This window comes from Chiloscyllium plagiosum, unplaced genomic scaffold, assembly GCF_037043375.1.
Source record: "Chiloscyllium plagiosum isolate Xiang-an unplaced genomic scaffold, Cpla_swu_hap1 HiC_scaffold_27, whole genome shotgun sequence".
NCBI classification, from domain to species: Eukaryota; Metazoa; Chordata; class Chondrichthyes; order Orectolobiformes; family Hemiscylliidae; genus Chiloscyllium; species Chiloscyllium plagiosum.
In genome coordinates this window covers 8,316,641-8,339,593 of record NW_028270165.1, presented here as the reverse complement: position 1 = coordinate 8,339,593, position 22,953 = coordinate 8,316,641, and the positions used below count along the sequence as shown (strand labels likewise).

General features: G+C 45.2%; 1 protein-coding gene across 1 annotated transcript in view; it reads left to right on the top strand.

Annotated features, from left to right (window-relative positions):
* The window catches only part of LOC148143011 (uncharacterized), a 127,190-nt gene that overhangs the window by 88,426 nt on the left and 15,811 nt on the right, over positions 1 to 22,953 (top strand). Inside the window, exon 4 of the mRNA XM_087975772.1 lies at positions 7,790 to 8,017. Coding sequence (XP_087831898.1) covers positions 7,790 to 8,017 — 228 coding nt within the window. The remainder of the gene's footprint in view (positions 1 to 7,789; positions 8,018 to 22,953) is intronic.

The following is a 22,953-nucleotide window of genomic DNA, read 5'->3' as shown; positions in this document are numbered from 1 at the left end:
TTGTAACTTCTTCTGCTCCCATTCAGGGCAAAACATCTTTGAAAGCTGCTCTGAAACTCCAGCCTTCACAATCACACTTCTGCTTTCACCGAAGAAGATTCGAGTCATATAGCACGGAAACAGACCCTTTGGTACAACTCGTCCATGCCGACCAGATATCCAAAATTAATCTTGTCCCATCTGCTAACATTTGGCCCACATCCCTCTGCATCGAGATGGGTACATGAATAGGAAGGATTTTAAGGAATATGGGCCACATGCTGGCAAATGGAATAGATTGATTTCGGATATATGGTTGGCATAGACGAGTTGGGCTGAAGGATCTCTTTGTGTGGTGTATGACTCTAACTGTCTTTGGTGAAAACAGAAATGTGGTTGTGAAGACTGGGTTTTCAGAGCAACTTTCAAAGATGTTTTGCCCTTCCTGGGACCGGAAGAAGTTACAATGAAATCTTTCATTTGTGAGACAGCAAGCAACTAAGTGAGTACATCCGGGATTTTGGTGGAAAGTGGGAATTCATTGCACTGAGAGGATGAAGCCCGACCCTATCCAGTCATTTCTGCTGGTGGCTGAGACGAGGCCCCAAGCTTTGGGGGAGTAGGTTTAGGACAGAGATGAGGAGGAGGAAGTGAGGGCTGCTGCTTTTCCCAGAGAGTAGTGTATGTGTGGAACTCTCTGCCCGAGGAAGCAGGCTCCAATATGCCCCGCTCCTAATTCTTCGACTTGACGTATCCGTGACTGTAAATTTTGAAGTGCTTTGGTTAACTGATGCAAATATTTCCCATTTGTCCAACAATCCAGTGTCAGCTGTTTCAGTCATTGAGATGGTTTTGATTCATCTACTAAATACATCTACTCTTATTAGACAATATTCATAACAATGTACACGAGGTGATTCTATATAAGCAAGCTGTAGACAATTAAAAAAGGCCGACCAAGCAAGGAGGTGGTGAACAAACACAGGGCATCCCTCTTCGAGTATGCATCTTGTTTGTTTACAAATTAAACACATTTCAGATCTTTTCCTAGCTGCTTTCTGAAAATCTGGGTGCCACCAGGTTTGTGTGTGTTAACAATAATGTACATCATCAACTGAAATAGGCAGCAGCAAAGAATGAACACAAACCAGTCCAGCAGGGGGCACCCATGTTTTGGTTTGAGTATTGAGGGAGTCCCCTATTTGAGGCCCCTGTGATATCAGTACCATACCCAGGCTAATGTGCATTGAAACCAAATTATGAAGTGTTAACTTTCCTGCAAACTTCTGCCTGTGTGTGTCTCTCTGTAACATTTTCCAACTTTCTTCATATCTCAGTTTGTCAGCTTTTGTTTATTCCTTCCTTCCTTCCAAGGCTAATGAGGCACTCACATTCCAGAGCAGCCCAAGTTAGGGAGTTGAGCCTCATAAATCCTGGCTGTGACACATTGCTGCTTAACCAAGTGTGCAAACTCTAAATCCCTCTCAGCTGTTCCATTTGCAAATCGAACACTGTTTTCAACACAAGTTGTTTGTGTCTCTGCATGAGTCCACAACCCGGGGAAATACAGTGGAGTCTTTAATGGTTGCCCAATGTGTCCTGTATGTCGAATTCACTCAAGTCTGGACATCCTGAAGCGAGCAATTATACTTCAGATTTCTACTCGCCAATTAAAACTATTGTTGGGCACTCAAACAGATCGGGGGCATCTTGAAGCATGCCACGGACCTCAGTGTGTGTCCAGGGCTTATCAAATAGGGTTTCATCTCTCAAAACCTTGGGGTAAGCAAATTCATTATTATTAACTTTGTAAAGCGCAAGTGCTCTCAGCAGTATTACGTCCAGACGCTAGGACCCTGTTGAGTTCTCTCACTAGTATCTTGTGGCTGAGTAGGGAGAATTGTATCAACATTTCTAATAGCACTTTTGTCCCTGGCCAGCATTCCTCTTTATTTTGGATACAACAAAAGCAGCAACCACCCTCTATATTTCATCTCTCAAAGGATATTGGCCGGTGACCTGAGAGGACCAGGGAATTAACTGTCTGACTCGCCAACTGTGGGGGATGGAAATAAAGCCCCATGTCGGGAAAGAATTTGTTTATCGGGAAGCAGTACAGCTGCAAGGCCAACCGTCTCCGCTGAGCCTGGGAAACACAAGCTTTAGCAAGCAGGCACTAAGCTGAGATTCAAAATGGTTTCCAGGCTTTAATATGTGACAAAATGGCTGACCCAAATCTAACAATTCTCCCACATCATCGCAGGGAATAAAACAAGAAAAATGAAACAACATTAGAAATAAATAGGGGATCGTGCTTAATGTTTGTTCATTACGAAGTAAATAAGAAATAGCAGTCTCCCAGGATTCTTATGGTGCCCTACTTGAGGAATTCTGTCCAACAAGTTTAATTGGAAGCAGTAGCTTTCGGAGTGCAGCTCCTTCATCAGGGGATTGTGGAATATAAAATTGTAAGACACAGAATTTATAGCAACAGTTTATAGTGTGATGTAACTGAAATTATATATTGAAAAAGACCTGGATTGTTTGTTAAGTCTCTCATCTGTTCGAATGACCATGATAGTTTCAGTTCTTTCAAATGTAAATCACAAAACCTTTTAAAATAGTTAAATCCTCAAGTGAACTTTACCAATTGGTGTCGCGTCAGCCCAGATAATGTATTGAAGGTGTGAGCTCCCCTGTGTGAGACTGTCTGTGCCACAATGGTTAAAAACTGATTTACAGAATCTTACATGGATTTTTGCAGTTTTTGAGCAAAGTGAGGTAATTCTGCAAGTACAAATTCACCCAACAAACTTGTTTGTGTGTGTGTGTGTGTGTGTGTGGGGGGGGGGGGGGGGGAGGAATGTATATTTACAGATTCATTCTATGTGCATTTTTCAAAGCAAAAATCTGCAGGCAGTCCATACATATCATAGTTTGTAAATTTGACTTTGGAAGTAGAACCAGTCTGACTCAAGTTTGGGATACAGGCAGACTCTGACCTCACACATTTAATGCATTGTCTGAGCTGAGATGTGAGCTTTTGCTATAAAACCTTGTTATCTCAAAGGTGACAACAAGAAATTCTGGGGTTTATGTTGTAATGAGACCTGCAACGTATTGAAAAGGTGGAAGACTTAACAATCCAGGTTTGTTCAATATACCATTTCAGTGGCAGGACGCTGGAATGCTTTGCTCTAAATTGTGCCTTAGCATCTTATCCACAACCACCTGATGAAGAGGCAACACTCCAAAAGTGACTGCTTCCAAAGAAGCTTGTTGGACTACAGCTGGAGTTGTGTGATTCTCGAATCTGGTTTCTAGTATCTGCAGTCCTTGTTTTTACCTAGTTGATTTTAACCCTACTGCGAATCCTCTTGCAAGGATACCTGCCTTGAAGAAGTTTTCCTCCTCTCTCTACAAGAATCTCAGGGAGTCCCTCTCCCACTGCAACTTCCGGGTCATTTCCTCTGCCCTGAAGCTCTTCAACCATGTCCAGAAACAGACTCGCTACCATAGCCACATTTGCTTCCTCAGCGCCTGCCTCTGTAACCAACTCATCCTGCACTGACTCCGGACCACCTTTAACCAAGCAGAGTTCGGATCCGAACAGGCCACTCTACCCTCCTGTCTGACCTATCACCTTCATCCCCACCCCCATTCACCCATTGTACTCTATATTACTTTCCCCCCACACCACCCCCCTCTCATTTATCTCACCACCCTGCAGGCACACTGCCTCTATTGCTGATGAAGGGCTTTTGCCCGAAATATCGATTTTCCTGCTCCTCGGATGCTGCCTGAACTGCTGTGCTTTTCCAGTACCTAATCTAAAGTGGATTGGCCATGCTGAATTACCCACAGTGTCTGGGGATGTGCAGGTTAGGGTGGATTGGCTATGTTAAATTCCCCATCCTGCCCAGGGATGTGCAGGTTAGGGTGGATCGGCCATGCTAAATTAGGCATAACATGCAGGTAAGGTGCATGACTCAGGGATAAATGTAGAGCAATGGGGACAGGGGAATGGGTGTTGGTGGGTGACCCTTAGGAGGGTCGGTGAGGCCGAGTGGCCTGCTTCCATACTGTGGGGATTCTCTGAAAGGAGGGATTTGGAAAGTGAGCTGTCCTCCCCGTCTGCCGCTGGGGCAGCGCATGCGCAGTGAGGCGGCCCGCTGAAAGACTCGCCCCGCCCTCTGTACCGTCACGTTTCCTCGCCCCGTCCCTCGTTCATGTATGACGCCACAACGCGGAAGTGGCCCTGTCAGTTTCAAAGTGAATCTCCCGCCCTCTGGACGACTCTTCATCCTGGGAGGGAGACAGAGATGGGAGGAGGGGAAATTGGTCGCTTGTAGCAACTGGAGTGAATCCAGGGAGGGAGCAGACTCCGCAAACTCAGGTATGTGTCTTAGTTACTCGGGTGAGGAGGGACGGAAGGATAGAGATTGGGAAGGGGGAGGGCTGGATATCTTTTCTGTTTTGATGTTTAAAATGCACCCGATTCTCACCAGGAACTGCAACAGGTACAAGTACAGCACATGCAATATTCCTCATTGCAGCTTCAAACCGGTTTTGCATCCTCTGTTCTTCCTCCACTTTGGCTCCAGCACATTCAGCTTCTTTCCCTCATTCACATTCCCCCCACCCTGATGTTCCAAGCTGACCCTCAAAAGATCGGTTTGTCCCTCCATTTTTTTCCCGGTGGCGCCCATTACTCTTATCTATTTCTTGCCTTATCCGGCCTTGTGCGTGAACAAAGTGTTAGCGTATATCCTCTTTCACTGCCAGCTGCTTCCTTGTTTGCGAAAGCAACATTTCCTCCCATTTTTCGCCGACATTGAGCCTTCTGACCTCCTTGATTGTGTTTTTTTTGTTTTTGCAGAAGCAGGAAACAGATGCTTATAACTGTTTGTACGAGCATATCTAGTTTAACCTACACCCCCTCCCCTCACAGCACCTTATCTGTTTGTCTGTAACATCTACCAGTGTTTGCAGGCACATTTCATGTATGCACATTTTAGCTGTTTCTGTGCTGTACATCTGTGATTCTGGCTTGCCACTAATGTTTGTCACGCCTGTATGTTCAGTTTCTCCCTGGTGTTGGTGTTAATGCCTTGGTGTCTTATTTGTTCCCCACATCCTGGGGACATTAACCATTTCCTGCCTGGCTGTTCGGACTGCTAGTCCGGATCTTCGGATTTCTAGGATTGGTCAATAAACACACCTGGAAATGACTCTTTGTCAATCACACAAGCAATAGTTTATTCTTTGATACAGCCGGGTTGCTAGACTCTGATCAGACCAGAAGGATTAGATTAGATTAGATTCCCAACAGTGTGGAAACGGGCCCTTCGGCCCAACCAGTCCACACCGATCCTCTGAAGAGTAGCCCACCCAGACCCATCTCCCTCTAACTAATGCACCTAACATTATGGGCAGTTTAGCATGGCCAATTCACCAAACCTGCACATCTTTGTGATTGTGGGAGGAAACCCACGCAGACACTGGGAGAATTTGCAAACTCCACACAGACAGCCCCCTGAGGCTGGAATCGAGCCTGGGACCTTGGTGCTGTGAGGCAGCAGTGCTAACCACTGGGCCACTGATGAGTACTCCTAGAGTGCCAAAAGAATCCGCCAACTTATACAGAGTTTGGATAGAACTTATGTACATTGTTTAGAGTCAGACATTGAGCATGATCACATAGTAACAACCAATCAGATCCCGCAAGGTCCTCGTGCATTTTTGACTTAGTCTATCATAATTTCTTGTAGACAACCTGTTCTTGGAATCGTATTTATCTGGATTTACGTCAGTCTGTGGTTTCTTGTTTGCTCTGAGTCACGAGTATCTGCCTGACTCAGTTCCGACCGAGTTAGCCAAGCAGAAGCCATTTTGTCCTACCTCCCATGTTAAAGTGGAGATTTGAGGCGGCCCAGGGAATCCCTCGTGGACTCAGACCTGTAAAGCCTCTCTCTTGGTTTGTCCTGGAGATCGTACTCTTTGGAAACCTGGAATAAAACCCTCTTACAGTTTAGTTTCATTTTAGTCATCCCCTTTATTCACTGATAGCATCACTGTTGCAGCATAACACTGACACCTATAAGCTGAACTAACCAGGTTCTAATAACTCGGAAAATCGAGTACCAGCTCTTCCAGTGCCCCAGCAGGCTACTCTGATGTATTGATACAAAGTGGCTTCCTTCATACAAAAGTTTGCAAAAACATTGCATGTTTTTAATTAGACAGATAACAGGAAAGACAATAATTTGTAAGGAAGAAAAGTTAATTAATAGATCTGTGATCGCTCGTACAGACTTTGAACTATCCATCAGGTGGGAAAAACCTACCCAGCTTGCTAGCAAGATAAACTCCTATCATTAATGAGATACCAGTCTGAGCTAATTGGAGAGTTCATAAAGTAACCTTGCACAACTCGCATGTCTGATATTTTTTATTACAAAAATATACTTTATTCATAAAATAATTTGATGGTCTGTACAGTTGGTCATGCCATACATACGTAACCATTTACATACAGAGATCAGAATTTATAATTTTTATATACAGGTCTGTACATTTATCAATCATATGTCCATATATTTAGCTGAGCCATCAGCAGAGCCCAAATGACTGCGTGGGCCCCCTGTTCTTCTTTAGGCAGGCAGATGTTACATGGTGGTCTTTCCCCACCGCGCCTTGGCGGCAGCTGCCCCAAGCTTCAGTACGTCCCTCAACACGTAGTCCTGGACCTTGGAATGTGCCAGTCTGCAACACTCAGTCGGGGTCAACTCCTTCAGCTGGAAGATCAACAAGTTTTGGACCGCCCAGAGAGCGTCCTTCACCGAGTCGATGATCCTCCAGGCACAGGTGATGTTCGTCTCGGTGTGCGTCCCGGGGAACAGACCGTAGAGCACGGAGTCCCGTGTCACGGCGCTGCTCGGGACGAACCTTGACAAACACCACTGCATTCCTCTCCTGACTTCTTCTGCGTAGGCACATTCCAGAAGGAGGTGTGTGACAGTCTCGCCCCCCACTGCAGCCACTTCGAGGGCAGCGTGTGGTGCGGCTGAGAGTCCGGGCATGCATAAAGGATCTCTCAGGCAGAGGCCTTCTCACCACCAGCCAAGCCATGTCTTGGTGCTTGTTGGAAAGTTCTGGCAATGAGGCATTCTGCCAAATGGCTTTGACAGTCTGCTCAGGGAGCCGCTCGATAGGATCCGCCCTCTCCTTTTCCTGAAGGGTCTCAAGACCACTACGTGCTGATCACTTCCTGATGTACTTGTGGTCAAAGTTGTTTTTCTTCATAAACTTCTCCACGAAGGACAGGTGATCCGGAATGGTCCAACTACTTGGACCGTTCCGCGGCAGCGAGACCAGGCCCATCCTTTGCAACACCGGGGACACATACCTCAGTACGTAGTGACACTTGGTGTTTGCGTACCGGGGATCCACGCACAGCTTGATGCCGCCACACACAGAGGTGGCCATCAGAGTGAGGGTGGCATTGGGTGTATTTTTTCCCCCGTTGCCCAGATCTTTGTACAGCGAGTTCCTTCGGACCCAATCCATCTCTGACCTCCATATAAATTGGAAGATGGCCCGGGTGACTGCAGTGGCGCAGGTTCTGGGAAGAGGCCAGACCTGTGCCACGAATAACAGCGATGACAGTGCCTCACACCTGATGACCAGGTTTTTTCCCGTGATGGAGAGCGACTGGAGCTTCCATCTGCCCAGTTTCTGCCTCACTTTGCTGATACGCTCCTCCCAAGACTTGGCCCATGCCCCCCCCCCCAATACCCAACAACTTCAGGTGGTCAGTTCTGATGGTGAAGGAGACCGAGGATTGGTCTGCCCAGTTCCTGAAGAGCATGGCCTCGCTCTTGCCTCGGTTTCACTTGGCTCCCGAGGCCCGTTCGAACTGGTCACATATGCACATGAGTTTGCGCACGGACAGTGGATCTTAGCAAAAAACGACGATGTCATCCATGTACAGGGAGGCCTTGACATGCAGGCCCCCGCTGGTGTAGCTAAGTATTTGGTCAGTGTTTGTTGGTTTTCTGTATACGCCGGTTTGTAGTTCTCCGTTGTCCTTTCTTTCGACACCAGCAACCATCCCAACACACCCAAACAAAGCTGTATCAGAAGACGATTCCGACGAGCCACCATGAACTTTGGAAAACAGAGGAGAGCCACCTATACAATGTCTTCAAGAAGAACGGATACTCAAATAATACAGTGCACAGATTCCTCAAGAATAAACTACGACAAGCAGACCAAACACAGCCAGAAACCCTCACCACCTTATCATACATCAAAGAAGTTTCAGAAATGACAGCCAGACTACTAAGACCCCTCGGAATCCTCGTAGCACATAAACCCACCAACACTCTGAAACAGAAACTAACAAACTTTAAAAGATCCAGTACAACCCATGGACAAAACCAACATCATCTACAAAATTCCATGCAAGGACTGCCACGAACACTATGTAGAACAAACAGGAAGAAAGTTAGCCACCAGGGTACACGAACACCAGCTAGCCACAAAAAGACACAACCCTCTCTCCCTCGTAGCCCTACACACGGATGAAAACAAAACACCATTTCGACTGGGACAACACATGTATCCTGGGACAGGCTAAGCAAAGACATGCCAGAGAATTCCTAGAGGCCTGGCAAGCCAACCACAATGCCATAAACAAACGCATAGATCGAGATGCCATCTATCAACCCCTCAGAAAACGAACAGGAAATGACATCACCACAAACCCCAGGAACCCCATCCAGGAGAAAGATATAAATAGAAAGCAGGAGACAACAGCTTTGCTTCACTTGGAGGTCACCACTGATGTTGTTACCTAACGAGGTAATGAAACGTCTGGATATCAAACCTGCAGCTCATCGAGCAAACCTACACCCTAAAGTGATATTTCTCTTCGGAGGGTTGGCAGTAGGAAGTCTGATTTAATAGATTGGAATCGGGGACTGGGGACGGGGCAAGTTAGTCATCTACCGATAGAGAGGAGTAACATACTACTCCTACCTCTGGGGTGAAGAGGGTTCTGTGGGCCTGTATAAATAAGTTGTTTGTGGACTGAGGAGTTTCCCCTGTCAGGTTTCCCTTTTCTCGAATAGGCCCATCCTGTAACATTCTTCCAAACTGTCCAGTACTCCATCGACTTTACTGTGGCCCATCCACCTATGCCTGCGTCTCAGTCAGTTATAAAAATGACACAGCAGTGGTCCCAAAACATCCTTGTGGAACACCACTAGTAACTGGACTCCAGACTGAATATTTTCCATCAACCACCACTCACTGCCTTCTTCCAGTTTCTAATCCAAACTACTAAATCACCCTCAATTCCATGCCTCTGCATTTTCTCCACCAGCCTACCATGTGGAACCTTATCGAATGCTTTACTAAAGTCCAAGTATACCACGTCAACTGCCCTACCCTCATCTACATGCTTGGTCACCTTCTCAAAAAACTCAGTGAGGTTTGTGAGACACGACCTGCATTTCACAAAACCCTATTGACTATCTGAAATCAAATTGTTGCTTGCTAGATGATAAATCTTATAATCCTTTCCAAAGTCTTTCCTACAAAAGAAGTAAGGCTCACTGGTCTATAATTACCTGGGTCATCTCTGCTGCCCTACTTGAACAAGGGCACAACATTTGCAATCCTCCAGTCCTCAGGTACTAAACCCGTAGACAATGACGACTCAAAGCCAAAGGCTCGGCTGTCTCCTTCCTAGCTTCCCAGAGAATCCTCGGATAAATCCCATCCTGCCCAGGGGACTTGTCCACTTTCACTCCTCGAATTGATAACACCTGTGTGTAACTAACCTCGATCCTTTCGAGTCTAATATCTCGTACCTCATTCTTTTCCTGAGTGAACACCGATGAGAAATGTTCCTTTAGCTCCTCTCAGATCTCTGCAGGGTCCACACTCCACTTCCCACTTCTGTCTTTGACTGGCTCTATTCCTACCCTAATCATCCTTTATTCCTCACATACCTACAGAAAGCTTTAGGGTTCTCCTTTATTCTATTTGCTAAAGACTGCTCGTGTCCTCTCTTTGTTCTTCTTGACTCCCTCTTTAAATCCTTCCTACGTGATTTGTAATTCTCCATCGCCTCATCTGTACCATCTTGCCTCATCGACACATAAGCCTCATGGAACAGCATCATAAGACACAGAACTTATATCAAAAGATCAGTGTGATGCAACTGATAGAATATATTGAACAAACTTAGATAGTCTTCATCTCTTAGAATGGGTGCGGGCTTTGGTTCATTATTATGTAACAATGTTCTTGAGATGACTTAAAGTTTTATATTAAAAAAAACTCCACTCCGACAATGCATTAAAGGTGTGAGATTTGAATCTGTTGGTATTCCAATCTTGAATCCGACAGGTTCTGTTTCCAAAGTCGAAATTTGTAAAATATTAGATGCATTGACTGCCTGCAGATTGTGTGCTTTTTGAACAAAATTGAATGTATCTGCAAATATAATTCTGCCAATACAATTTCACCCCAAAGAGTAATGTGTGTGCGTGCATGAGAGAGTGAGAGTGTGCACGTGAGTTTGTGCGTGAGAGTGCGCAGAAGTGTGTGTGTGCATGCTTGGAAAAGTGTGTGTGATGGAGTATGAGCCTGCGAGTGTGAGAGTGTGTGTGTGTGTGTGTGAGAGAGAGAGAGAGAGGCTTAATAAAAGAAAGGGGTTGTACAGATGATGGTCGGGCCATGAGTCGTGTTTTAGAAAATAGTTCTTTGGAAGTTGCGTCACTGGGAGACAGGGTGGTTAAGAAGGCATTTCGCAACCTTGCCTTCATTGTTCACACCATTGAGTATAGGGGTTGGGACATCATGTTGAGGTTGTACAGGGTGTTGGTGAGGCCACTTTCAGAGTATGGAGTACAGTTCTGGTGGCCCTGTAATAGGAAGGATACTATTAGAGAGGGATTAATAAAGATTTACCAGGATATTGTAAAGACTGAGACTTTATTCACTGGAGCACAGGAGGTTGGGGGGGGGGGGGGTGACCTCATTGCGATTGATAAAATCATGAGGATTGGAGGTAAGGTGAATAGCAAATGGCTCTTGCTTAGCATAGGGGAACTCAAAACTAGGGGGGCATTTTTTTGTAAATGTAAGGAGAGAGATTTAAAAGGAACCGGAGGGGCATTTTGAAAGAGGGTGATTTGCATGTGGAATGAACTTGCTGAGGATGTGGTAGATGCAGGTACAGTGACAACATTGAAACAGCATTTGGATGGGGACACGAATAGAAAGGTTTAGAGGGATATAGGCCAAATGCAGGCAAGTGGGACTGGTTTAGTTTGGAATCCTGGTCGGCATGGACCGAAGGGTCTGTTTCTGTGCTGTATACCTTTATTGAAACCAGTAGAATTCTGAAAGGGGCTTGACAGGATAGATGCAGATAAAATGCTCCTTTGGTGGGGAGGGTCATCGAATTCCGACAATGTGGAAGCAGACCATTCAGCCCATCTGTTTCACTCTGGCCCTCTGAACAGTATCCCACCCATACCCAACCCCTTACTCCGTATTTCCCATGGCCAAGCCACCCTAACCTGTACATCCCTGGTCACTATGGGTAACTTAGCACGGCCAATTCTCCCTAACCTACACCCGAATCAATAAATTACCTTCTCAAGAATGTAATTTAAATGCAGAGCTTTTCTAAGTAAAATGTCAGTCTGACTCAACATTGGGACACAGACAGAATTCACACCTATTGTCTCTACTTATAAATAGGGCAACATCTCTTCGAAATGTAGATTCATTTAGATACAACTGCGTCACTTTACATATTAAGATATCCCTTTGAATGAACCCACATGCCTTTGAAATATAATCTCGTCCATTTACATCTCTTTATTTGCAGAAATACCCGTTAAAATGTCCATGTTCCTTTAAAATGCAGATTGCCCCCTTAAGATATGACGCCGTTCCGTTAGATGTCGGAATATCTGTTTAAATTGAGCCGTGAGCTTTCCCAATGTAGACAGGGCTCCTGGAAACGTGGCAGTGTCCCCCCTGCAGCTGCAGAGCGAGACAGGAGAGTTTGTTTTTGTGAATGAGCAGTTGTAGCGCGAGGTGGCTGTTGCTTGGTGACGGTGAGGCTCCCCCGGCCCCGCCCATCCCCCGTGCAGACGTCACGTGGGGGCGAAGGCGGTTGGGAGGAGAAGTCGCTCGAGCGGGGAAGCGGCGGGAGGGCGGCCGTTAGGAAAATGGCGCCGTGCGGCCCGGGGCAGACACCCGTCACTGGGCACCGCCGCCTTCCTGGCGCAGCTGCTGTGTCACGGCCACATCGGCCGGCTGTACAGCAGGCAGGAGCCGGTGAGCATTCTGGAGGCGGATGGGGTTAAGGGCCTGCTTGGGAACTCGTCGGCCGCCTGGGTGGTGGAGTTCTACTGGTCGTGGGGCGGCCCCTGTGTCAACTATGGGGCCACCTGGAAGGTACTGGGCCCGGGAGGTGAAAGGTGAGGCAGGTTGTGGGGGTGACGGAGGGGAAGGAATGTGGGGCCTGTCCTGTCATAGTGACATTTTACACTCACTTTCCATCTGCTTTTACTGGCGCTTGTGCTGTTTCCCCCTCACTGTGTGTTTAATCCTTGTGCTGTTTACCCCTCACTGTTTGTTTATTCTTTGTGCTGTTTGCTCTTTGCTGTTACTTGTGCAATTGCTGAGGGTAGTGTGTAAATACTAGTGAAGGATACTATGCACCAGCATGTTTATGTTCCTCAGTCATTCAGAGGGCAGGACCTGTTGAAAATGGTTAGTAAAGCATATGGTGCACTAAGCCTTGTTAACATGGATATAGTTTGTTATTTGGAAAAATATACTTTTTATTTAGAGTCATAGATGTGCAGCACGGAAACGGACCCATTCGGTCCAACCTGTCCATGCCAACCAGATATCCTAAATTAATCTAGTCCCATTTGCCAGCACTTGGCTCATATCCTACTAATCCCTTCCTGTTCATATATCCATTCAGATGTGTTTTAAATGCTGTAATTGTACCAGCCTCCACTACTTCCACTGGCAGTTCATTTCATATGTGCACCATCCTCTGCATGGAAAAGTTGCCCTTTAGGTACCTTTAATATCTTTCTCCTCTCACCCTAAACCTATGCCCTCTTGTTGTGAACCTCATCCCTATACTGATGAAAAGACATTTTTTAAAAAAAAAAGTGAGCAGCCAGACAAAATGCAAAAGCTATAAAATGTTGAACCACATGGGGAAAAAGAACTGTGGCTCTATCCTTTGTTTCTCCTCTTGGCATTTGAACACTTAAAAATCTGTTAATAACACCAGCATCGCCACAGAGCACATTGTGTCTGTTCTGTGGTGTGAACAACAGCGCACCTGCTCGCTGGTGTCACCAACACATTATCCATGCTCCTCACTGTCAGCAGAAAAAGCGACATCGCTTATCTCTGTTCCTAAAGGTCTTCCCTTTATTCTTAAAGCTGTGCCCTGTGGTCCTAGTCTCCTACCAATGGAAACATCTTTCCAATGTCATTGCAATTGGGGATGAAGCCCTACCCTGTCCAGTAATTTCTGCTGATGGGTGAGACTAGGCCTCAAGGTTAGAGGGAGTAGCTTTCAGACAGAGATGAGGAGGAACTGCTTTTCCCAGAGAGTCGTGAATCTATGGAATAGTCTAGATTAGAGTGGTGCTGGAAAAGCACAGCTAGTCAGGCAGCATCCGAGGAGCAGGAAAATAGATGTTTTGGGCAAAAGGCCTTCACCAAAATCTATGGAATACTCTCTGGCCAAGGAAGCAATAGAGGCAGCTTCATTAAGTATATTCAAGACACAGTTAGGTGGGTTTTTGCCTGATAGGGGAATGAAGGGGTTCCTTGTGACAGTGCAGGGAGGAGGAAATGAGACGATGGATAGATCAGCCATGATCTTAATGATTGTGGAGCAGGCTCACTTGTAGCAACTGGAGTGAATCCAGGGAGGGAGCAGACTTTGTGACCTCAGGTATGCGTCTTGGCTACCCGGGTGAGGAGAGACATGAGGACAGACTGGGACTGTTTTCCGTAGCGTGCCAGAGTCTGATGAGTGACCTTATACGCTTTTATATCGTCACGAGGGACATGCATAAGGTAAATAGACATGCATAAGGTAAATAGACATGGTATTTTCCTTTGGATGGGGGAGCCCAGAACTAGAGGGTAATAAGTTTAGGATCAAGAATGTGGTATTGCAGCAAGTCAGGCAGCATCCGCGGAGCAGGAAAATCAACGTTTCGGGGAAAAGCCCTTCATCAGGAAAGTGTGTGTAGTGTGTTTGTGTATAAGACTGTGTGCGTCGGTGAGTGTGTATTTGCATGTGTGCATGCTTGATAAAGTGTGATTGTGATGGAGAATGACCCTGCGCAAGGGTGAGTGTGTTGAGAGGGTGGTGTATGTGTGTGTCTGAGAGAGAGCCTGTGTATGAGAGAGGTATGGATATGTGCGGGGTTGCATTTTGCTAAATTAGAGGGCAAGACTTGTACAGATAATATTAAGGCCTGGGTCGTGTTGTAGAACAGAGACCCGAGGGTGGTCGTTTTCATTGTTCTTGAAAGTTCCATCACTGGTAGACGGGGGTGACTAAGGTGTTTTGCACGCTTGCCTTCATTGTTCACATACTGAGTACAGGAATTGGGACATCATGTTGGAGATGCACACAGAAAGTACTTTACTCATAGGGTGATAGATGTCTGGAATGCATTGCCAGCAGAAGTAGAGGCAGGGACGGTAGATTTATTGAAGGTGCATCTGGGCGGGGAAAATTCAAGATGGCGGCAACCCAGCAAGTCTGAGTCTGTAGTGCTCTGCTGTGGTTCTGTTCGCCGAGCTGGAAGCTTTTGTTGCAAACGTTTCGTCCCCTGTCTAGGTGACATCCTCAGTGCTTGGGAGCCTCCTGTGAAGTGCTTCTGTGGTGTTTCCTCTGGCATTTATAGTGGCCTGTCCCTGCCGCTTCCGGTTGTCAGTTTCAGCTGTCCGCTGAAGTGTATTGGGTCCAGGTCTATGTGTTTGTTGATAGAGTTTGTGGATGAGTGCCAAGCTTCTAGGAATTCTCTGGCTGTTCTTTGTTTCGCTTGCCCTATAATGGTAGTGTTGTCCCAGTCAAATTCATGTTGCTTGTCGTCTGCGTGTGTGGCTACTAGGGATAGCTAGTCGTGTCATTTCGTGGCTAGTTGATGTTCGTGGATGCGGATCGTTAGCTGTCTTCCTGTTTGTCCTATATAGTGTTTTGTGCAGTCCTTGCATGGGATTTTGTACACTACGTTAGTTTTGCTCATGCTGGGTATCGGGTCCTTCGTTTTGGTGAGTTGTCTGAGAGTGGCTGTTGGTTTGTGTGCTGTTATAAGTGTGTATTAACATCACCATATATCTAGGTGTTGGGGTGGGTGGGGAGGAGGGAGGGTACTCACTGTTAACTTTAGCTTGGTCATACACTTCAATTTTATTCACTCTTATGGGGTGCCTGGGTCAAGGGTGGGGCACTGGTCGGGAGAGGATATGATGGGTTTTTGGAAAGGAAGTGATTCCCCTGGAAACCAGGGGGAAAATGTCCGTTTAAATATGTTTTTGGAAAGGAAGTGATTCCCCTGGAAACCAGGGGGAAAATGTCCGTTTAAATATGTTTTTGTTTTTTTTATTTAGAAATAGTTTTTTATTATAATAGTGTGAGTGTAATAAAGAATCACTTTTTGTGAATTTTCTATGGTCTATGCTCGAGGTGTTTTGGATGGTGTTTCTCCTCCCAGGGGGTCTCGGACTTGCCTGGATGGTTATGGTTAGTCATTCGATTAAATGGTGCACCTGGAATATCAAGGGGAGTAATTCTCCAATCAAAAGGAAGAAAATATTATCAAACCTACGAAGAAAATATTATCAAACCTTGAAAGAATGGGTTGATATAGCTCTTCTGCAGGAGACGCATTTATTGAATAAAGAACATTTGAAATTACAACAGGGTGGATTTGATCAGGCCTTCTTTTCTTCCTCCAGCTCAAAGTAGGGGGGGGGTAGTCATTCTTATTTGGAAGAATCTCCCTTTCAAAATCCTAAGTCAGATAAAAGATGAATCTGGACGATATATACCAATTAAAGCCCTTATAAATGGAGAGGAATATGGGATTTTAAACCAGTATTGTCCCCCGGCGCATCCTTTCAAATTTATAACGGAAGCCTTCTCCAAACTGATGGCTCTCGGTGCTCATCATACAATTATAGGGAGAGACTCGAATTGCATTATGGAGCCGGAAATAGACAGGATACCCAAGAGTACTGCGGGTGTATCCCCCAGATCTAGACAATTGGCAGATTTGAATCAAGAATTAGGATTAATAGATGTGTGGAGGTGCCTCCACCCACAAGGCAGAGATTTCTCTTTTTACTCTAATCCACATAAATGTCACACTAGAATTGACATGTTTTTTGCCCCCTCGACTTTTTAAAATTCCATATCATCCTGTAAAATAGATGATATAATTTCTGAACACGCTGTTGTGTACATGGAAATCAAGTCTATGAACAATGAGACATCTCCCCCCCCCCCCCCCACCCCCACCCCCGACATTGGCGTATGGATTCCTTACAAAATATTTTTCTCAAGAATTTAAAGCTTTCTTGGAAATTAATTCAGGTACGGCTAGTAACCCGTCAATGATGTGGGAGACTATTGAAGCTTATGCGAGAGTTGTGATCATTTCATACTCGGTGACCCGGAAAAAATTAAAGGGAAAACAACAGCGTCCACTTGAGTTTCGCTTAAAAGCAGCTGAAACAGCATACGCTGACAGACCTTCTATTGCCAAATTACTAAAGGATTATGACCCTTTGGACAGCTCTGAATACCGCCTTCACCTAACGGCAAAGAGGGAAATATTATTTGCAAAACAAAGATTATATGAATTTGGCGATAAACCTCGTAGATGCTTCGCATTTCTCGCAAGGATAAAATGGGGCCACTCAAGCTATCAGGGAAAGTGCTGGTACTCTGACTCACGATCCTAAAAGGATCAACACAATCTTCAGAAAGTTTTATTCTGATCGCAGGATTGTGAAGATAGAGCCAGGAGGATGCAGTCCTTTTTTAAAAGCCTGGCCTTTCCGGACTTAATCCCAGAACAGGTATCATTCCTGAATGCTCCCCCAACAACGCAGGAAATACTTGACATAATCAGGCAACTTCAGAGCAGTGAGGCACCTGGCCCAGAGGGCTTTCAGGTTGAATTTTACAAAGAGTTCACAGGAGTATTAGCTGGCCCACTTATGGACATGTACAACCACTCATATAAGTCAGGGCTGCCTCCCACCTTCACTGAATGAGGTGAATATCTCCCTTATTCTCAAACAAGGAAAGGATCCAGAAGATTGTGCATCATACAGACCAATATCCTTGCTAACTGTAGATTTTTAAAATTCTCTGTAAATCATTAGCATTGAGGCTAGAGGGGATACTGCCATATATCATAAAAGAGGAGCAGACTGGGTTTATTAAGGGCCGTAGATCATCTGATAATATTAGAAGGGTCTTGAATGTGAATCAAGTCTGTCATCAGGAAAAAATACCAGGAATAGTAGTCTCATTGGATGCGGAGAAGGCATTTGACAGGGTTGAATGGTCATACCTGTTCTATACATTGGAAAGGTTTGGCGTTGGAAACATATTTGCCAAATGGATCTCAACACTGTATAATGATCCCAAAACAGTTGTGATCACCAATGGATTAGGCTTCGATAGCTTCAGTGTGGGTAGGGGCTGCCGTCAGGGATGTCGTCTCTCACCGTTGCTATTCACGCGAATAATTGAGCAAATGGCGGAAGCTATATGGGCTGACTCTAATATAACAGCCCCGAGGGTTGGTACAGGTAAACATATAAAATTACCCTATAAGCAGATGATGATCTCCTTTTTCTTAGTAATCCTCTGATGTCCGTGCCTCGCTTAATCCAAGCTATTAATGCATTTAGTGCATTTTCAGGCTACAAAATTAATTTTTCAAAATCGGAGGCCATGCCGATGGGTGGCCTCACTAGTATGTCCCACTTCCCCTTTCAGTGGTCTCTGAGGGTTTCTTTATACTTAGGCATTTTTATCGCCCCAGTATTTGGCCAGCTATACAAGGCCAATTTTGTGCATCTATTGGAAAGGGTAAGACAGGACCTTCAACGCTGGGGAGACCTTCCAATTTCCTGACTAGGTAGAATAGCCCTAATTAAAATGAATGTCTTGCCCCGTCTCTTATACCCTATGAGAATGCTTCCGGTGATGCTGCCGAGGCTGGCACTGTGCAAATTGTATGGTTGACTGGGTTCTTTCATCTGGAACCATAGACTGCTCCTCATTAAGCTAAGGAAGCTACAAGTTCCACTGGCAAGGGGAGGACTGGATTTTCCAGACTTTAGAAAGTATCAGTTAAGCTACACAGCCGATTGGGTCACGTCAGGCCCGCAATCAATCTGGATGGACATCGAGACTTCTCAAGTACAGTGCCCTCTGATTAACCTCTTATTTTTCGATAAGATGAAAATCATTACGGACCATTATAGAAACCCTATAGTACTAAACACAATTAAAGCTTGGAATATAATGCGGCAAACGAGGGTAATTCACATAAAACATCCTCCTATACTCCTATAGTGGGGGCATGGTGTTTTCAGCCGGGGCTTACAGATGCCACATTCAAATCCTGGAGATCCAGGGGTATCTCCTGTTTAGGGGATCTGTTTGAGAAGGGGGTCCTGATGACTTTTGAACAGCTGCATCAGGAATTTGGATTACCTAATGGAGACCTCTTTCGATAATTCTACATTCGAGACTACATACAGAAGACGACTGCGTTCTTAGATGTTCTCTATAAATCAGATAGAGAACGTAGAGTGTTGTGGCCAGTGGGTGTACCCTCAGTCAGCACTCTTTATCATTTATTACGTGATGAAGCGTCGGAAGATATGGACCGTCTGCTTAGAACATGGGATCAGCATTTGGGGCTGGAAATTTCTACAGAAATGTGGAATTACATCTGGGAAAATGCCAAAAAAATCTCCATTTGTAACAGAACCCAGACCATTCAGTTAATGATACTTCATAGGGCCCATATGGCACCAGAACGATTGGCAAAGTTTAGGGCAGGAGCATCTGCAATGTGTCCCAAATGTAAAACAGAGGTGGGCATTCCTACACACCGCTTATGGACATGCCATAAGATCCTCAAATACTGGACCAAAGTAGTAAACGCCCTGACAGAAATCATGGGAACGGAAATTACAGTAGATCCAGTATCTCCTCTTCTGGGCTTCTCGAGCTTACCTTCTCTGGATGTGCACGGGAGGAAATTATTTTCCATTCTCTCCTTCTATGCAAGGAGAAATATCTTAGTAAACTGGGTGGCTGAGGGCCCTCTAGGACTTCCGAATTGGCACAGATTAATCATGGAATGTATTCCCCTTGACTTCCTTACAAATATGGTGCACCAAAAAACTGAATTATTCTATAAAATATGGCAGCCCTTTTTGAATTACATAGATACAGATATTTCGGCCATTCATTCAAGGGCTTTCATTTAGTTGAGGTAACAGTTCTGGCTCGGGTTTTATTACGACTTGATGTTAACTCATTCCGAGCATGTACTTCACTACTTCATTACTATGTTATCCTTTTTTCTTTTGAATAATGTAAGATATTTGATCATACACTCTGGTTAGTTATAGGTTAGATTAGTAATTGAGTTTTGTCTTTTTCTTCTCTGTATCTCTTCTTTTTGTTTGACAGGTTTTGGCTATTTATTTAAGATTTAATTGTATATTAGTGTTTGTACTTGGTTTTTTTAAATTTGTAAACTTGTAAGAACATGTTAAATTTTCAGTAAAAATATCTACAAAAAGAAAAGGTACATTTGTACAGATGGAGGAGAAAGTGAGGTCTGCAGATGCTGGAGATCAGAGCTGAAAATGTGTTGCTGGAACAGCGCAGCAGGTCAGGCAGCATCCAGGGAACAGGAGAATCGACGTTTCGGGCCTGAAGAAAGGCTTGTGCCCGAAACGTCGATTCTCCTGTTCCCTGGATGCTGCCTGACCTGCTGCGCTGTTCCAACAACACATTTTCAGCGTCTGTACAGATGCATGAGTAGGGGGAGAGCAGAGAGATACAGATTCAGGAATTACGCGATAGGTTTAGACAGGGGATTTGGATCGGCTTAGGCTTGAAGGGCCTGTTCCTGGGTTGTAAATTTTTTTTGTTCTATGTTGAGGTTGTACAGGATGTTGGTGAGGCCATTTTGTTTAGAGTACTGAGTACAGTTCTGGTCATCCTGTAATAGGAAGAATACTATTGGAGAGGGATTTACTTGGACTTTGCCAGGACTGTTGGGTTTGAGTTATAGGGAGAGGCTGGGCCATTTTCACTGGAACGGAGGAGGTTGAGGAATGACCTTATTGAGATTTGAAAAATCATGAGGGGTGAGGGTAAGGAGAAAAGCAAAGAACATGCGCGGTTATGTAGAGCCGGGGCTGGGAAGGTGAAACAAAATTGTGGCTCTACCTTTTTTCCTCCTATTGACATTTGGACAGTTGAATCTGTCAGTTACACCAGCATATCTACAGAGCCTACTGCACGTGCTCCTCGGTGTCAGCAAGCGCTGCGCATGTTCGCCGGTGTCTGCAAAAAACTGCACATGCTTCTATCTGTCTGTAAAAATGGTGCATGACTTACATTTACCGGCCCAATGAGGAGCCTGGTCCTCCTACCATTCAGAACAGCCCTATTGTCTGAATCGGAGACGTCGATTTTCCTGCTCCTCGGATGCTGCCTGACGTGTGCTTTTCCAGCACCACTCTAATCTTGACCCACGAGCTTCTGAAGCTGCTGCTGCTCCTCTCTCTCTCTCTCTCTCTCTCTCTCTCTCTCTCTCTCTCTGAATGAAGATTGAGATTCATCCAAGACTGTAATTCCCTTCCTCTGTCCAACAGCACTCTCTTCTCTCACTCCCTTTTCTATTTCTTTTATTTTCATGCTGGGATCCAATTGTTGACTTGCAGCAACTGAAAAGAAAGGGAGTGAATCCAGAAAGAGGACAGACTCTGGAAAAGCTGGTCCAGGTCTGTGCCTCAAACACATGGTAAATGCAGTACCAGAGGGTTCCTGGGTTGTAACTTTTGCTGTGGGGAAAAAAAAAGCAGAAATGAGGTGTATTGTTTAAATGGTGATATATTGGGAAGTGGAGAAAGTGAGGACTGCAGATGCTGGAGATCAGAGTCAAAATGTGTGGCGCTGGAAAAGCACAGTAGGTCAGACAGCATCCGAGGAGTAGGAAAGTTGACGTTTCTGGTAAGAGCCCTTCATCAGGAATGATGTGTGGATGGACAAAGAGGCCTCAGCGTCCTTCTACACCAGTCACTGCCAGTTGTCAGACAGGTGCAGCAAGCAATCAGCAAGGCAAGTGGGATATGAGCAAGAGGAATTGAGTTTAGAAGTGGGGATGCTTTCCTGCAGTTAGCCTTGAATATATTCCATGATCCCCTGAGTTCATATCATTTTTGAACAACAGAGAAGTGGATGGTTCTTGGGGAAGGCAAGAAAATAGTTTTAAGGCTAGTACAGAACAGTGACAGTCATACAGCGTAGAAACACACCCTTCAGGTCAACTAATCCATGCTGACTATATTCACAAACTAATCCCATCTGCCTGTGTTTGGCCCATAATCCCTCCGAACCTTTCCTATTCACGTACTTATCAAAATGTATTTTAAGCATTGTAACTGTACCTGCATCCACCACTTCCTCTAGACATTCATTCCACACACCAACCACTTTTTTTTAAAAAAAAAACATGTGCTCCTCATGTCTTTAGACTCGTTCTACTCTCGCTTTAAAAGTTTGCTCCCTAATCTTGAAATGACACCTGCCATTCACCTCACCTATACCCCTCATGATTTTTTAACCCTCTCTAAGGACACCTCTTAACCTCCGATGCTCCAGTGAAAAAAGTCCCAGCCTCTGCATCTCAATGTAGGGAGATCCATATCCATTTGTGATCTGTTCAATGCTGGTGCAGACTTAAAAGACCAAATGGCCGACTCCTGCTCCCAATTCTCAGTGTCCTGGACCGCAAGAGGCTATAAGACATCGGAGCAGAAAGTAGGTTATTCAGCCCATCAGGTCTGCTCATACAATTCAATCGTGGCTGATCAGTTTCTGAGCGCCATTTTGCTGCTTTCTCCCTGTCACCCTCGATCCCCTCAATACTCAAGAACCTAGCTATCTAAGTCTAAATATCCTCAGTGACCTGGCCTCTGCAGTCTTCTATGCCAATGTATTCCATAGATTCACCACTCTGACTGAAGAGGTTTCTCCTTATCTCCATTCTAGAATGTCTTCCCTTTACTCTAAAGCTGTGCCCTCGGGTCAATGGAAACATCTTCCCAACAACCACTCTGTCCAGGCCATTCAGTATTCTGTATGTTTCAATTAGATCTCCCCTGAGTATGGCCCTGCTAATCAGCATGAACCAGACCCTTCAGGATGAGGTACAGCAGGGATTAGGTTCAGCAAATTGAAAATTGAGGGAGAATGCGATGGAGATCTTCAGCTTCTAAGGAATAAGAGAGGAAAGAGAGTTCACTATAAATTAGAATTGATTGGATGGGGTGATAGGCTAAGGAGGGGCAGATGGAGTTGAACTTGGAGAAATGTGATGTGTTGCATTTTGGTCAAGCAATGCAGGCAGGATTTACACAGGGGGAGTGTTGCAGAAGAAAGAGACCTTGGCGTGCATGTTCATAGTTCCTTGTAAGTGGAGTCGCAGATAGACAGGATAGTGAAGATGATGTTTGGTATGCTTTTCTCTATTGGTCAGAGCATTGAGTGAAGGAGTTGGGAGGTCATGTTGCGGCTGCACTGGACAATGGTTAGGCCACTTTTGGAATATTGTGTGTAAT